The sequence below is a fragment of the Odocoileus virginianus genome, chromosome 10, assembly GCF_023699985.2.
Source record: "Odocoileus virginianus isolate 20LAN1187 ecotype Illinois chromosome 10, Ovbor_1.2, whole genome shotgun sequence".
Lineage (NCBI taxonomy): Eukaryota > Metazoa > Chordata > Mammalia > Artiodactyla > Cervidae > Odocoileus > Odocoileus virginianus.
This window is the reverse complement of record NC_069683.1, coordinates 29,943,547-29,958,700: the sequence shown is the minus strand read 5'-3', so window position 1 is coordinate 29,958,700 and position 15,154 is coordinate 29,943,547. Positions and strand designations below refer to the sequence as shown.

Sequence of the window (15,154 nt, the reverse complement as noted above, 5' to 3'; positions counted from 1 at the left end):
CAAAGGCTGGGATGCTTAGTATCTGAAGGCCCTCTAGCCTAGCACATCAGCACCTAACACAGTATAGTTTTTTTTTTTTAAGTTGCTAGATGCCTAACATGATAATAAAAACGTACATCAGAACCAAGTTCCTCTCTCCTGAAGAACCAAAATTCTCTGTATCCTTTTTTGCTTGGTCAGGAAACTTCTAACTAAATTCATACTCTATTCCACAAGTTACCTGACTTACAGAGAGTACAGCCTGGTCCCATTTATGTAAAATTAGACACACACAGATATAGATATATAGTGACTGGTTTCTAGATAGAGGAAATTCAGCTGATGGCTCCTTGCTTCTCTATATTATTTTTAAAAAAACAACAAACCTATTTCTGGAAAAGAAAATCTCAAGTTCAATCCTGATAGAATTATCTTTCCTTTTACCAATATGATTTCTGATCTTGATCCAATTTTAACTCTCCTGTGTACATCTATGTTTGTATTTGAATTTAAGTCACCTCAAACCCTTTTTGGAAATAAAAGGAGGGGATAAATGATTTTCTTTGTTCTATAGCACTATATTTTCTATTCAAAACTAAATAACACTTTCTCCATTCTAAATTAAATAATAAGTACACACACACACACACACACACACATATATATATACACATATATGTATATATAAAAGTTCACAAGAAGTTATCTCCTTAAGGATAGAGACTATCGTGTTCATATCCCCAAGGACTTAACACATTAAGCAGCCAGGCACTAAAGGCAGTGGAGGGTGAAACGACTGGGCTTTTCTCAGGATATCTCCCGTGAGCTTGTGGGCTGCCAACACTGGAAAGGAGGTAAAGGTTCTCTGTTTTCTGCCTTGAATCCCAGGGTGCTGCCCCTCTACTCTTGCTTGATACAAAGCCAATTCAAAGGTGCTGGCATTTCAGGCCTGGACAGTGTGATTCCTGGTTTGGTGACTGATAAGATGAGGATCAGCATACTTCTAACACGGAAAAACATTGGCAGATTGTGCTGGGATGGACACAATAATCCTTCAAGACCATTCCCACAGTACCTTAGGAATGTGGCCTATCCACCCTGAGCAGTATATTCCTGGCATACCAGATTCTACTTTTCCTTTTTTCCCATTAGCACTTCTTATCTTCTAACATATTATATAGTTTACTTGTGCACTGAATTTACTGTATATTGTTTGTTTCTGTCTCTTTCTACCCAAGGACCACCACTTGTACAGAAATAAGCTCTTTGAGGACAGGGATATTTGTCTATCAAGAACAGTGCCTGGTAAAGAGAAGTTACTGAACAATTTTTGTGATATGAATAAATAAATCTAACCTGAAAGTATGCTGTTTTCTGTAAAAATCTGGGCTTGTTGGGTACTGGAAGGAAGAGGAGGGCATAAAATAGAAGCTTAAAACACCAGTAATTAGTCCCAGGAACCAAGTAAATACAAACCAACACTCTCACTTTGCTCAGTGAGCGTCACTGATTTGCTAATGGCCCTGGATAAAGAAAGAGCAATCAGTTAAACCAACAACTCATTAGATTGAGAGAGAAGTGTCCTCAAAGCACATCTATGAGCAATCTGCTCAATGACTGGCATTGCTCTTAAATACAGTGTTACTTCCTATCCTGTATCAACGCTGAAAATATCACACACAGAAGGGCTCACACCCCCTCCCTTTTCTCCACCCCTGGTTATCTCTTGCAGATAGAGATACCTGCAAGCTGGGAAAGACTGGTGGGAGGGGCTGGAGGCAGGGGAGTCAGGTTATCAGAGGTAGAACAAACGCATGTGATTGTGTGTGGACAGGTCTAGCAGCAGAGAATGACATCTCACCACTTGTAACCTGTGGCACATACATTATCTCATCTGACTCTCACAAGAATACAGTGAGAATCCATCTGCTCTTCTGTCAGACTCAGTCCTCTCACCCTCTCCGCTTTGATAACATCCTGTCCACACTGCTCTGACATCACTGATTATACTATACTCTGCTTCTCTACCTGCCTATCTTTTCCACATGAGACCATGAACTCCCAAGGCCTCTGATTCCCCAGTGACTAACACAGAGCCTGGCTCAGAGGAGTTATCTACCAAATGTTTGCAGAAATAGTTGCTTTCAGGTGAAGAAACTAGGTGTCCACAGAATTTTGAAATTCAACCAAGGGTCGGAACCAGAACTGGACACTAGGCTCTGACTTGTAGAGCCTGTTTACATCAATTTTTCTTTTAAAGACTATGTGCTTGGAGCTAAAGAGGCAAATAAGGAGACAGAGTGCTGAGATCAAGTTCATGACAGAGGAGCAGAGAAGAGAGAACTAGCTCAGCACAGCTAAGTCTCTCAGCCAGTCTGAGGCAGTGCCACCTCGACATTATAAAGTCCCAGTTTGGTTGATTTCTCCCACCTTTATGACTCTCACAAAGGTGGTTGGTACTGGCAGATAAAAGCCTTAAAGATCTGGTTGAAGGGAAAATGAAAATTGGCACCTCCCACGATCAATATCAGTGGCTGCTACTGAAGTGCCCAGTCTGCCTTCTTTGAAAGCATATTTTTCTGCTTTTTCAGTCAGTTCTTTTGCACAATCACAACTAGAGACTCAAAGCATCCTGCCTGAGCCTGGGATCTGGCAGAGGGAGGCAGCAGTGAGTTACAATAAAACAAACTCTGCAGGCAGCCAGACCAGGTTCTAAATGCTATCTATGTGACCTCAGACAAATCACTCTGCCTCTTTGGGCTTCAGTTGTCTCAGTGGCAAAATTAATACGTATCATGTGGATGGCTGTTGAGTAGTAGAGCTCACTCTCTGTACAAAGTAGACTATTTCAACCTTAACCCAACAGCCGCATGCTGGGGCACTAGGGGAGCGGGCAGGGAAATAGCAGAGCCTGCAATGAGAGGGCAGACACCCCACCTTCCCTAATTTCTATCAGAACTTCCAAAGGAACAGCCCAAAGAAGCCCTTGCTGGGGACAGTGACTGCGGACTGCTCAACATGAAAAGATATGATCGCGGAATCATGATGATAACTTGAACATGTATACTTAATCCCTAACAACAGGCTTCTCAAACATTTTGTTGCTTCGGTAAAGCAAACGACTCACCTACGGTCACAAAGTCAGTGAATGATGGAGCTGGGATCCAGAGCTAGAGCTTCCCACTCCACATCTCCTGAATGTTCCATTGCACCAGGTGAAGAACAGTCCCTTAGGCTGAGGCCATTTCCCTGCCTCTGGAGAAGACAGCAGGGGGACAGGCCAAGGGTAGGAGAAGGTTCAGGATAATGGTCTGCAGAGTTCTGGCAAAGGGAGGGTGGAAGGAGATCTCTCACCTGTTGTTTCGGTTGATGGCTGCCACCATCAGTGCTGTCCAGCCAAGTTTGTGCCTTGCATTGACATCTGCACCTTCCGACAATAGTCTGGAGAGAGACAGAAATATTTTCAGTGTATGGTTTATCATGGACATAAGAGTGGAAGACATGAAAAATCAACAGGGACTAGATGGATTTGGAAATAGTTATGGACCTCTGAGAACCAAATACCCATCCCAGCTCCTCTGGTCACTATCCCCTGACTCTACGCTTCCTCTTCCTCTCTCTCTTCCCTTAAATGAGTCTGCCTCCACTCTTATCCTTCCAGCCTTCCAAGGAAAGAATGTGCCTTCTCTCTATCCAGAATGCTCTCTCCCTGACTCTCTGCCTATTTTAATCCTACTTTCATGGGATACAATCCTGGCTTCAGGGACTCTCCCTCAACAAGGCTCTCCTGACTCATCCAGTCCACAGATCTCTGTCCTTAGAATTTCTCCATGCTTAGCACCAAATGTTCGACAACACTTCTCATCTATGTAGCTACCAGTTTAGAGAAGGATCCCACTTCTCAAGTTTATCTGTATGGTGGCTGTTTGGAATTGGAACTCTTTGAACCCAAGGAAAGATGGAAAGAGTGTTAGAAATGCTAGATGAGGTTTCTAGGAAAGTCCATGTGAACCTACTTGACTGGATATGTAAGTGCCTAGCATGTGGGTAGCAGCTCAGCAGCTGTTGGATAAATGAACAAGCATGAGGTTTTAACCATACCCCTAAAAGTCTGGGTATTTTAGGTCCTGGTAGCAGGGGACCCTATAATGTGGGGGTAGACAGAGAGAAGGAGAGTAAAGAGAACCAACTCTTACTGAGCACCTCCCACAAGCAGGAACTGCCTGGGAACTTTGTATACATTCTCTCCATTCACTCTTCACACACGCTTAAGGAGCTGATGATGTTAATCTCTTTTCATGGATGAGGTAACAGGTTCAGTGAGGTGAAATGATCGATAAAGGTCACTAAGCTAGGTAAGGGGCAATCCTGTGACTGGAACCCAAGTCAACAATGGCTCTGAAGCCTGAACTCTTCTCACCTCATCACCCCTCCTCTATACTGAACCTGGCTCCATGTAACATGGAAGACAAAAGACTGAATAGACTCCAACAAATCAGCATGATATGCACTTGATCCTGTGCTGAATTCTGGAATGGGGGTATGGTGAACACAGGGGGTTTGTTCTAGGGAATTTAGTTGTGGAGGGAGGACTCAGGATAACAGGAAACCAAAGCCTATAGTGTGTGGTCTCCCACCAGAAGTGTTGTAGGAGGCCAGGAAAGGGGGAGACCAACAGTCAAGAGCATTTCACCAACAAGGAAGGAGCTGCTTATTAGGAATGGGTGTTTGGGGGAACTGTGAGGCTGTCTACTCATCAGTGGGTTCCAGACAAAAGGGCCCTGGCAAAAAGTCCAGATGTTTGGGGTTGAGTCCTAGCTCCATTCTTTTGCCATAAACTGTAGTAGCTGCCTCTCTGGACTAAGCCAACTCTAACGTCTGTGCTGTTGAAGTAAGCAGGTGATGAAGGCTTGGAAGGATGAAGAGACACAACATGTACTCATTTGTTCACTCAGCCTGTGAACTCATCTGTTCACTCATTTGTTCCCTGCCTTTGCAGACATTGACACAGGCAGTTAAAGTCTGAGGGGCGACAGACCAGCAAGCACATCACCACACATCTGATGAGTGCTAGGAAAAGGGGCTGCAGGTTGCAAGTGTACAACCAGGGAATCTAACCAAGTCTTAATGATCCATCAGGCCTCTCAGAGGAAGTGATGATAACAGAGTTAGCCAGACAAAAGCGGGCAAGGCAGGGGAGGAGTGTTTCAGGCAGAGGTAAAGCCTCTCGACCAGAGTAGAAGGCAGCATGGGTTATATGAAGCCCTGAGAGAGGTCTTGCACAACCGAGGTATGAAGTGTGAGGGTAAAGTGTCGAGAGAGGAGGTTGGGAAACCCTCCTTCTCTCACCTCTAATTTGAAAGGTTTCTTCTGGGCAAAATCCTTGGCCTCTTATCTTACTACATACTGTTAAGCATCTTTTATGCAGAAATAAGTGTCCATAGTAAAAAATGTTAAAGAGGCTAAGAACCCTAGGGATAATATTCTGAGACAAAAATCTCTTTTTGGACAAAACCTTCCCTTGTTCAGCAGGCCAAGTGGTGCCGTGGACAGCACAAAGTTCTGAGAACTGAGAGACTGGAGTTCTGATTTTAACTGTGATTCTGGCTGGCTGGCTTCATGTTTCTGGCCCCCAGTCCACAAGACTAGAAAATCAGGAAGGGCTGAAGCAAATCAGAGGTTTCTGAGGGAAAGACCTGAACTCTGTCTTGAAGAACAGGAACAATTTAGAGGAGGAGGAGGAAATACATGCCAGTAAAGGCAAAAGGCACAAGATACTGTTTAGAAGCAGGGAAGTGATGAGAAGGCATACTCAAACAGACCACCAGGCAGATCCATCCATGTGACAGTTAACAGCACAGAAACAGGCAGCTGCCAAGAGATTAAGGGCCTATCAGAGGGTCTCAAAAGCCAAGCTAGGAGGACAAGGCAGTGGGCATAAACCTTTTTGAGCCATGGACTCCTCTGAGAATATGATCAAAGCTGATGATCCTTTCCAAAAAAGTGCACAGGTGCACACACATTCAAAAACAACATAAAACTTTCTTTACATACAATGTCCAGAGGTTCATAGGTCCTCAGGAAATCAATAGTGGACCCTACATCAAAAAACCAATCTAAAGGGTTGACAAATGCCTGGCATGTGGTCCTGGGCTCCTGCATTTGAGTCAGAAATCACAAATCTCTCTTAGCAGCTCTTTGCATGGAGCCCTTGAAAGAGCCTCCTCAACACTGGCTCCAATTAGCCACCATCAATAACAGGAAACCTATTTGCCATTCCTTAGAGGCTCACCATAGGCAAGTGGGGTTGTCACTGAAGTTTGGGGTAAAAGAAATTAAAGAATTAACCTAATAGCTTAAGCAAGCTGAGTCTGAAAGGAGACAGAGTAGAAAACAGGGACAAGGAGACCACTTTGGAAGCTGCTGTAACATAGACCAAGGGAGACGAGCTAATGCAGGAGTGGACAGAAGAAACTCAATGAAGCCAGACCCTTTATACCTTAATTGGGTCAGTGACCCGCGTTTCCCTGCCTGGGCCTGAGAATTCTGGAAGCAACACTCTTCTGGAGGCAGTGCTGAAGAAAAAAGTTTGAGATGCTTCCTCTTCCGGCCCCTTAAGGAATGCTGCTGCTGCTGCTGCTAAGTTGCTTCAGTCGTGTCCGACTCTGTGTGACCCCATAGACGGAAGCCCACCAGGCTCCTCCGTCCCTGGGATTCTCCAGGAAAGAACACTGGAGTGGGTTGCCATTTCCTTCTCCAATGCAGGAAAGTGAAAAGTGAAAGGGAAGTCGCTGCAGTCATGTCCGACTCTTCGCGACCCCATGGACTGTAGCCTACCAGGCTCCTCCATCCACGGGATTTTTCCAGGCAAGAGTACTGGAGTGGGATGCCATTGCCTTCTCCTTAAGGGCTGAGTGTAGTGTAATAAAAAGGTGAATAGAAGGCTCTGGAGTAAGTCAGACATGGATTCAAATTCTAGTCCAGCTAGATAATGCTGAACAAATAAATTCTGAGTCTCAATTTTCTCACCTATCAGGTAGGGACAACAATCTCTGACTTGCAGGGATCCCAACTCAGTACCTGGCATATAGCAGGTACTCATTACAGAGTGGTTTTTGCCTGTCACCCTAACCTGTTTCCATCTCTGTGATGGAACTAAGCGATGTGGCCTCAAGTTGGTAGTGGCAAATTGGCAAGTAACTCGGGATTCTAAGACAGGGTCATACTGGATGACCTGGGTAGTTTAGCCAGGCCAGCTCCAAGCACTCTTTTGTTCATTTATTCAACAAACATGCACACACTTACTCTGTGCCTGGCTGATGCTCGCTACTGAGGAGACAAGTCAGAAATTCTTTCTTTCCCAAGACCTAAGCCAAGCAGGGTTTTCTTTCCTTTTTTTAACATGCATGTGTGTATTTATTACTTTTTCCCACAAATAACTGCATTTTAAAATATGTTCACATTGCTAAGGATATAATAATTCCATTTTAAATTGCAACTTAATTCTCCACAGCACATCCATCAGAGATATTCCCTCTCTGTTCTCCCAGGCATACCCATCCAGGTAACATTCATCTCTTGGTCATCAAAAGCAACATTCAAAGAACATCCTGTTGCATATGCCCTTTTGGACCTGTGTGAGTCTTTTCTCAAGGCATGTACTCAGAGTGTGATACCTGGGTTATGGGGTTTACACCACTTGATTTGACTAAATAGCACCAGGATCCTCCTCAGGACAGCTGTTCCATCTACCCTCTCACCAGCAGAACAGGGGCATTCCTGTGTACCGCGGACACTTGGCAGCAGCCAACTTTCTAATCACTGCAAGTGCAATAGGTATAAAGGGATTTCATGCTATCCTTTTAATCTGCATGTCTCTGATTAGCAACAATTTGGAGATACTTGTTGTATGCATATTAGCATGCTGAGGTTTCCTTTTTCTGTACATTGCAGGGTTTTCTTTTAAGAGGAGAAAATGCTGGGAGAGAAGGCTTCTCCAAACTTCCTATCCTTTCAATGAGCAGAGTAGAAAGAGCACAGGGCAGAAGATCTGCATTCAAGTTCTAGTTCTGCCACCTCCTGACACCCCAAGAAAGATATATTATCCTCTGAGCCTCAGTCTCTTTACATGCCCACTCCATGGACAGAGGAGCCTGGTGGGCTACAGTCCACGGGGTTGCAAAGGGTCAGACACAACTGAGTGCACACACACACACACACACACACACACACACAAGTACTGAAATCTGAGGGAAAGGGTTCTGTAAACCTGAGGGATCATTCCTAGGAGGTAAATCTACTGCAACGGTCCTGGAGTCCAAAGGCTAGAGTTTAGATTCTGGTTCTGTCACTTATTAGCTGTGACACTGGGGCTATTAATCCCTACTGTGCAAGGTGGTTATAAGGATTAAAAGAGATACCACAAGGCAGGACTCCATAAGGAGTGATGGCACCTGGTGACTCAAGGAAGGACCAGAAGAAACAAAAACCACAAGTGACCCCAACTCCAAACAACTTTTCCCCTTTCAGAGCTGAATGGGCCCCTCCCCTACTTCCCTCAGGGTGCAGAGCAGCCCCAAAAGTTGGGATTTCACAAACCCAGGTCTCCTCCATTTCATTTTGTTGCTTTGCAAGTGAATGCCCAGCAGGCAGTCATTTCAAAGTCCTGGGACAGCTGGGCGGGTGGATGCCTGCTGAGAGCAGCTGAAAGGGCCTCTGAGGCCTGAGAAAGCCACCCTTGCTCTCCCCTGTGATTTTCACCAACGGACAAAATGCGGCAAGTGAATTAATCTTTTTTAAAAAGAGCAATGCTTGTGACAGAGCACGGTGTCTCCGAAAAGGTTAGGATTCCATCATCCCTGAGATGATGAGTGGAATGCTTAATGCAGGTTGCCACTCAGGGCAGAGCAGCCTGTGGCCGGGGGCTGAGGAGTGGGGGTGGGCACCGCAGGCCTTTCTGGGCGCACTCCAGACTTATGGAGGCCCTTCCCTAATGAACTAGGTCTCCTGCTTGGCAGGGCAGTGGTGGGTGACACTAATTGGGGGTGACCCAGGGGAGATGATGGAGAGGAAACCACACTAGCAGTCCAGAGCTGAATTCCAGCCCGTGTACAACTCCCAAGCAGTAGTGCAGGGCATGAAAATAAATGAGAGACCCCTCGGTTCACACGCAGGCATTTATTTTCCTGCCCCGCTTTACTGCCTGGGAGCTGTACACGAGCTGGAATTCATGGTGGGCAGCCATGGACAAACGAGTGACTCAACCTCTCCGAATCTCGTTTGGTATCATCTGAGTGACAGCTCATGCTCTCTGAGCCTGTTCCACAACTGTTAAAAAAGGGAGAGGAAAAAATAAAAATAAAAAAGGGAGAGGATGCCACCAGCCCTACTCCGTATGTCACGCAGGGGCACCATGAAGAAATGTTGAGACAAAAATATTATAAAAGCACTTGGTATGCAATAAAGCACTGTACAAATGGAAGGACCTATTTTATTGTTATCATCATTTTCTAATGAGTATCCACCCCATTTTATGGAAGTAACAGTAAACTAGATGATATATCCAAGGTGTACACAGAACTTAGAATATAAGTGCTCCAAATTTTCTGTGGATTGGTAGGATGGTCTCAAATTCCCAAGCAAGGGCAATGGTAGAATAAAGGTTTCCTGCTTTTTGGCAGGACAAACCTAGACAGTGTGTTGAAAAGAAGAAACATTCTGCCGATAAAGGTCCATAGAGTCAAGGCTATGGTCTTCCCAGTGGTCATGTACGACGGTTAGAGCTGGACCATAAAGAAGATTAACACCAAAGAATTGATGCCTTCAAACTGTGGTGCCGGAGAAGACACCTGAGAGTCTTCTGGACAGCAAAGAGATCAAACCAGTCAATCTTAAGGGAAATCAACACTGACTACTCACTGGAAGGACTGACGCTGAAGCTGAAGCTCCAGTCTTTTGGTCATCAGATGTGAACTGCTGACTCATTGGAAAAGTCCCTGATGCTGGAAATGATTGAGGGCAGAAGGAGAAGAGGGCATCAGAGGATAAGACGGCTGGATGGCATCACCAATGCAATGAACATGAACTTGGGCAAACTCTGGGAGATGGTGAGGGACGGGGAGGCTTGTTGTGCTGCAGTCCGTGGGGTCACAAAGAGTCGGACACGACTGGATGACTGAACAATAGCAGCCCAAAAGCTGATGATTTCCACAGGAGAGTAACGAATCAAGGTGGGGAGAAAAAAGAAGCAACTCTCCCATCTATCTTCAGGAGAGTCCTGAAGGCTCTGGGCCAAACAGGCAGCAGCGGTTGCCTCAGCTGGGGAAGGGAGTCAAACTTTCACTTCCTGCTGTGAATGCTTCTCTATTGTTAGAAGTTTTGCTGCTGTTTTTTTTATAACAATGAATATACTATTACTCCTTAAAAAAAAAAAATTTCTTAGGAGAAGAAAAACTTTGGAACTAGAGACTGTTATACTGAATGAAGCAAGGCAGACAGAGAAACATAAATATGTAATATCACTTACATGTGGAATCTAAAAAAAAAAGATACAAATGAACCTATTTACAAAGCAGAAATCAAGGGCTTCCCTGGTGGCTCAATGGTAAAAAAAATCCGCCTGCCGATGTAGGAGACAAGGGTTTGATCCCTGGTCCGGGAAGATTCCACCTGCCACGTGACTACTAAGCCTGTGCACTACAACTACCAAGCATGCACTCTAGAGTCGAGAGCTCCAACTGTGGAGCCCCCAAGCTGCAGTGTGGCAACCACTGAAACCCGCACACCTAGAACCTGGGCTTTGCAGCAGGACTAGCCACTGCAACGAGAAGGCACCCCAACAAAGAGCAGCCCCTGCTCACTGAGGCTAGAGAAACTAGCCTCGCAGCAACAAGGACCCAGCACAACCAAAAAAAAAAAAAAATATATAGAAATCAAGTCACGGATGTAGAAAACAAACATGGTCACCAAGGGGGAAAGGCAGCAGGGGAGACTGACACTGACACATACACACACTATACGTACACTAGATAACTAAGAAGAGCCTGTTGCATAGCACAGGGAACACTACTCAATGCTCTATAATGGCCTGCAGGGAAAGCAATCTGAAAAAATACGTATATCCGACTCGCCTCACTATACAGCAGAAACTAACACATTGCAAACCAACTATACTCCAATAAAAAAAACCATTTGAAAAAAGGAATCACTTTAAAAAAGAAAAAGAAAGACTTGCCCCTTCTTCCCCCCAGAAGTCTTCCCTAAGATAGCCTTGGCCTTCAGAATGGGAGAAAATAATAACAAATGAAAAAACAGACAAAGGATTAATCTCAAAAATATACAAGCAACTCCTGCAGCTCAATTCCAGAAAAATAAATGACCCAATCAAAAAATGGGCCAAAGATCTAAACGGACATTTCTCCAAAGAAGACATACAGATGGCTAACAAACACATGAAAAGATGCTCAATATCACTCATTATCAGAGAAACACAAATTAAAACCACAATGAGACACCATTACACGCCAGTCAGAATGGCTGCTATCCAAAAGTCTACAAGCAATTAATGCTGGAGAGGGTGTGGAGAAAAGGGAACCCTCTTACACTTTTGGTGGGAATGCAAACTAGTACAGCCACTATGGAGAACAGTGTGGAGATTCCTTAAAAAACTGGAAATAGAATTGCCATATGACCCAGCAATTCCACTCCTGGGCATACACACCGAGGAAACCAGATCTGAAAGAGACACGTGCACCCCAATGTTCATTGCAGCACTGTTTATAATAGCCAGGACATGGAAGCAACCTAGATGCCCATCAGCAGACAAATGGACGAGAAAGCTGTGGTACATATACACCATGGAATATTACTCAGCCATTAAATAGAATTCATTTGAATCAGTTCTAATGAGATGGATGAAACTGGAGCCCATTATACAGAGTGAAGTAAGCCAGAAAGATAAAGACCAATACAGTATACTAATGCATATATATGGAATTTTAAAAGATGGTAACGATAACCCTATATGCAAAACAGAAGAGACACAGATGTACATAACAGACTTTTGGACTCTGTGGGGGAAGGCGAGGGTGGGATGTTCAAAGAGAACAGCACTGAAACAAGTATACTATCAAGGGTGAAAGAGATCACCAGCCCAGGTTGGATGCATGAGACGGGTGCTCAGGGCTGGTGCACTGGGAAGAGCCAGAGGGATGGGATGGAGAGGGAGGCGGGAGGGGGGGATTGGGATGGCGAACACATGTAAATCCATGGCTGATTCATGTCAATGTATGGCAAAACAATACTGTAAAGTAATTAGCCTCCAACGAATAAAAATAAATGGGGGAAAAAAAAAAGATAGCCTTGGCTTATACTAACCCATATCTACAGCTGTCAGTTTCCCTGCCCCACATTCCCAGTAGTCAGCATCACTCCCTAGAAATGCCTTGTTTCTTGACTCCTGGTGCTGGCACAGTGGCTCAGGGGCTAGACAAATGAATGCATGTGGCATTCTACAAAATGCCCACATAGACCTCTCCCTTATACTCATATGCCTGTCTTTCCCAAGAACTCAGGCTCCTGCATAAAAGTGGAAGGTTGTAGGCATGGCTTCTCACTCTCAGGGCTGAGGACACTTAGACACAGGCCTGGGGCTGGAGACCATGGGCTTCAGTCATGGCTCTCTCAACAACTAGCTGTGTGACCTGGACAAATCTGTCTCTGTGGGCCTCACTTTTCTCTGTGGTAAAATAAGGGAACTGAATTAAATGATTTCTCAAGTCCCTGCCAGAACCTAAAGTCTTAGGATTCAAAATATCAATAGCATCAAAGAAGTTGAGAACTGAACTCCTAGCAGTCACAGGCACCAGCATGACTTCCAAAGAGAGAACTCCTCAGGTTTGCTGTTTATTGGAGAGAGGGAGTCCCAGACAGGGATACAGGGCAGTTTTGAGCTATTCTGGCTTGATCAGCTCTTCTACTCAGGGGAGGGAGGTACCACTTGGTTTTTCTTCCTTCTTCTTTATGACCAATCAATACAAAACGGCCAGTGAACTTCAATCGTGTATTGTTCCAACTCATTTCCGGACCCTTCACAAGAACTGCCCTCAGCTGCAGCTGGGGAGGGGCTTGAAGGGTGGGGAGCCCTGTCCCACCTGCACCAGAGGCCTGGAAGCAGTGAGCCATGCAGACTCAATCATGATTGCTATCTGGGCAACAGGGCCCTGGCTGGAGCCTCACAGAAGGTCCTGTTTACAGTAATAACAGCACCAGGCCCTGCTATCTGAGCAGAGGCAAGGTGCCTGGGGCTAGAATCCACACGCAGCCTCCATCTGTGCCTTATCCACCGGTTGGCCTGGGCTGGGAGGGGTGGGGAGAGGGAGGAAAGGCAGCTCTCAAAACCCAGCACGGGTGAGACAATTCCAGGCAGGTCCCAGTGCTACAACTCCACAGACACGGGATGGGGCCTTTCTGGCATCTTTTGCTTTCAATCCTTGAACTGAACACTCTCTTTCAAGCGTGGCTCAGGGCTTGGCCCCTAGGAATCTCTCCAGGTGCTCTCATTCCCGGTGAGGCGGCCCATCCCAGCACTGCCATAGCTGGACTACTCCAGAGGGCAGTGAATGGGCAGTGAGGGGGAGCTTACACAGTGTCACTTACGCAGCACTGATAACAAATAAGATGCAGTGCGTGATGTATCTGCATGCTTCATAACCAGTTAACTTCTTTTCGTATAAAGTTTTCAAGTTTCCGAATGTAAAGAAGGATGTGCTGAGATGAGTCTATCCAATCCTTTCTTTTTATAGATACACAAACACAGGCTCAGAAAGCACCCGCCTTGGAACAGCCTGATGCGGATATAAGCCCGCACGTCTCTTCCAGACTGTGTGACTGTCAGCAGGTCATGTTAACCTCTGAACCTCAGGCATCCCACCTTATCAGTCTGGTAACTGAGGTAACCAAAAACGTATGTGTACTTCTAGTGTTAACTATCATCATTACCACTGTTCTATGTGTTCAAAGGCACACAGTGGAGGAGCTGTATCAGAACTTCACTGAATACTGCTGGATTAAAAATAATAAAAGCCAAAGCCGGGGGGGAACCATTCTTTGTCCCATCTTTCTTATAGTTTATAGCAAGAACTTGGCACACATTAAAGTGCATAGATTATTTTTTTTTAACTTTTTATTTTGAAATTATTTCAAATTCACACAGCAGTTAAAAAAAAGCGTGCACACACACAAAACTCAGGTATATCCTTCACTCAGATTCTCATTACATTTTACCTCACTCCTTTTCTTTCGGTTTTTTCCTAGACTACATGAGAATTTGTTTCAGACATCATACCCCTTTATTCCCAAATATTTCAGGACGTACTTCCTAGTATGAGGACATTCTCTTACAAAGCACTAACCAATAATGATCAAATTTGGTACATTTTAACATTGACAAAATATTTTTATCTAATACATGACTCATATTCAAATTTCCTCAATTATCCAAACAATATGCTTTATAGCAATCTACCCTCCACCCCAGACTCAGATATAAGCCAGGATCAAAACTGGAATCACACATTGCATGGACCCTCAGTCTTCTTTCATCTAGAACAGTTCCTCAAACTTTCTTTGATACATACTCATGACACACACACTTTTACAGAATAAGGCTAGTTTGTCTGTAGACTTCTTCAACTGGCATAACAATTTGTTGAGGAACCACTTGCTCTTATTCAACTATTCACTGCACAAACTTTTCATGAGACTGGTTATTACAGGACTCTAAGCAGGATACTGAGAACTCTCTGATGAATTCTACAGTGTTCTTACCTTCAAGGTATTCCCTGCATAGTTATCTGGGAAACAGCGAAAATATAAGCAAGCACCATGTGAGTGTAGATCAGAACAAGAGCCACAGGCATGACTTCTTGGAGGCAGAGGCATAAGCTCTGCCAGAAAGGATGGGCAGAAGCAGATTCCCTTAATACACTCCTGGGATTTTCTATGGGAGACAGCTCTGCTTCCCCAAGCAGTGTGTGCCATGGCGGGGACTCAATAAAACACAAATCCAACGATACAAGGCCAGAAAGGGGAAGGAGTGGTCCAGGGCACCCCCATCTGGGTACCTCTGTTCAGGGTTCTAAGTTGCGCCCCACTCAGCAGCTGGTCTGTCTAGGCA

At 44.9% G+C, this 15,154-nt stretch overlaps 1 protein-coding gene across 2 annotated transcripts in view; it reads right to left on the bottom strand.

Annotated features, from left to right (window-relative positions):
* CLPB (ClpB family mitochondrial disaggregase) overlaps positions 1-15,154 on the bottom strand; it is a 148,914-nt gene that overhangs the window by 111,082 nt on the left and 22,678 nt on the right. For both annotated transcript variants that reach the window (XM_070473296.1, XM_070473297.1), the window contains exon 3: positions 3,334-3,420. In XM_070473296.1, the coding sequence (XP_070329397.1) occupies positions 3,334-3,420 (87 nt within the window). The remainder of the gene's footprint in view (positions 1-3,333; positions 3,421-15,154) is intronic.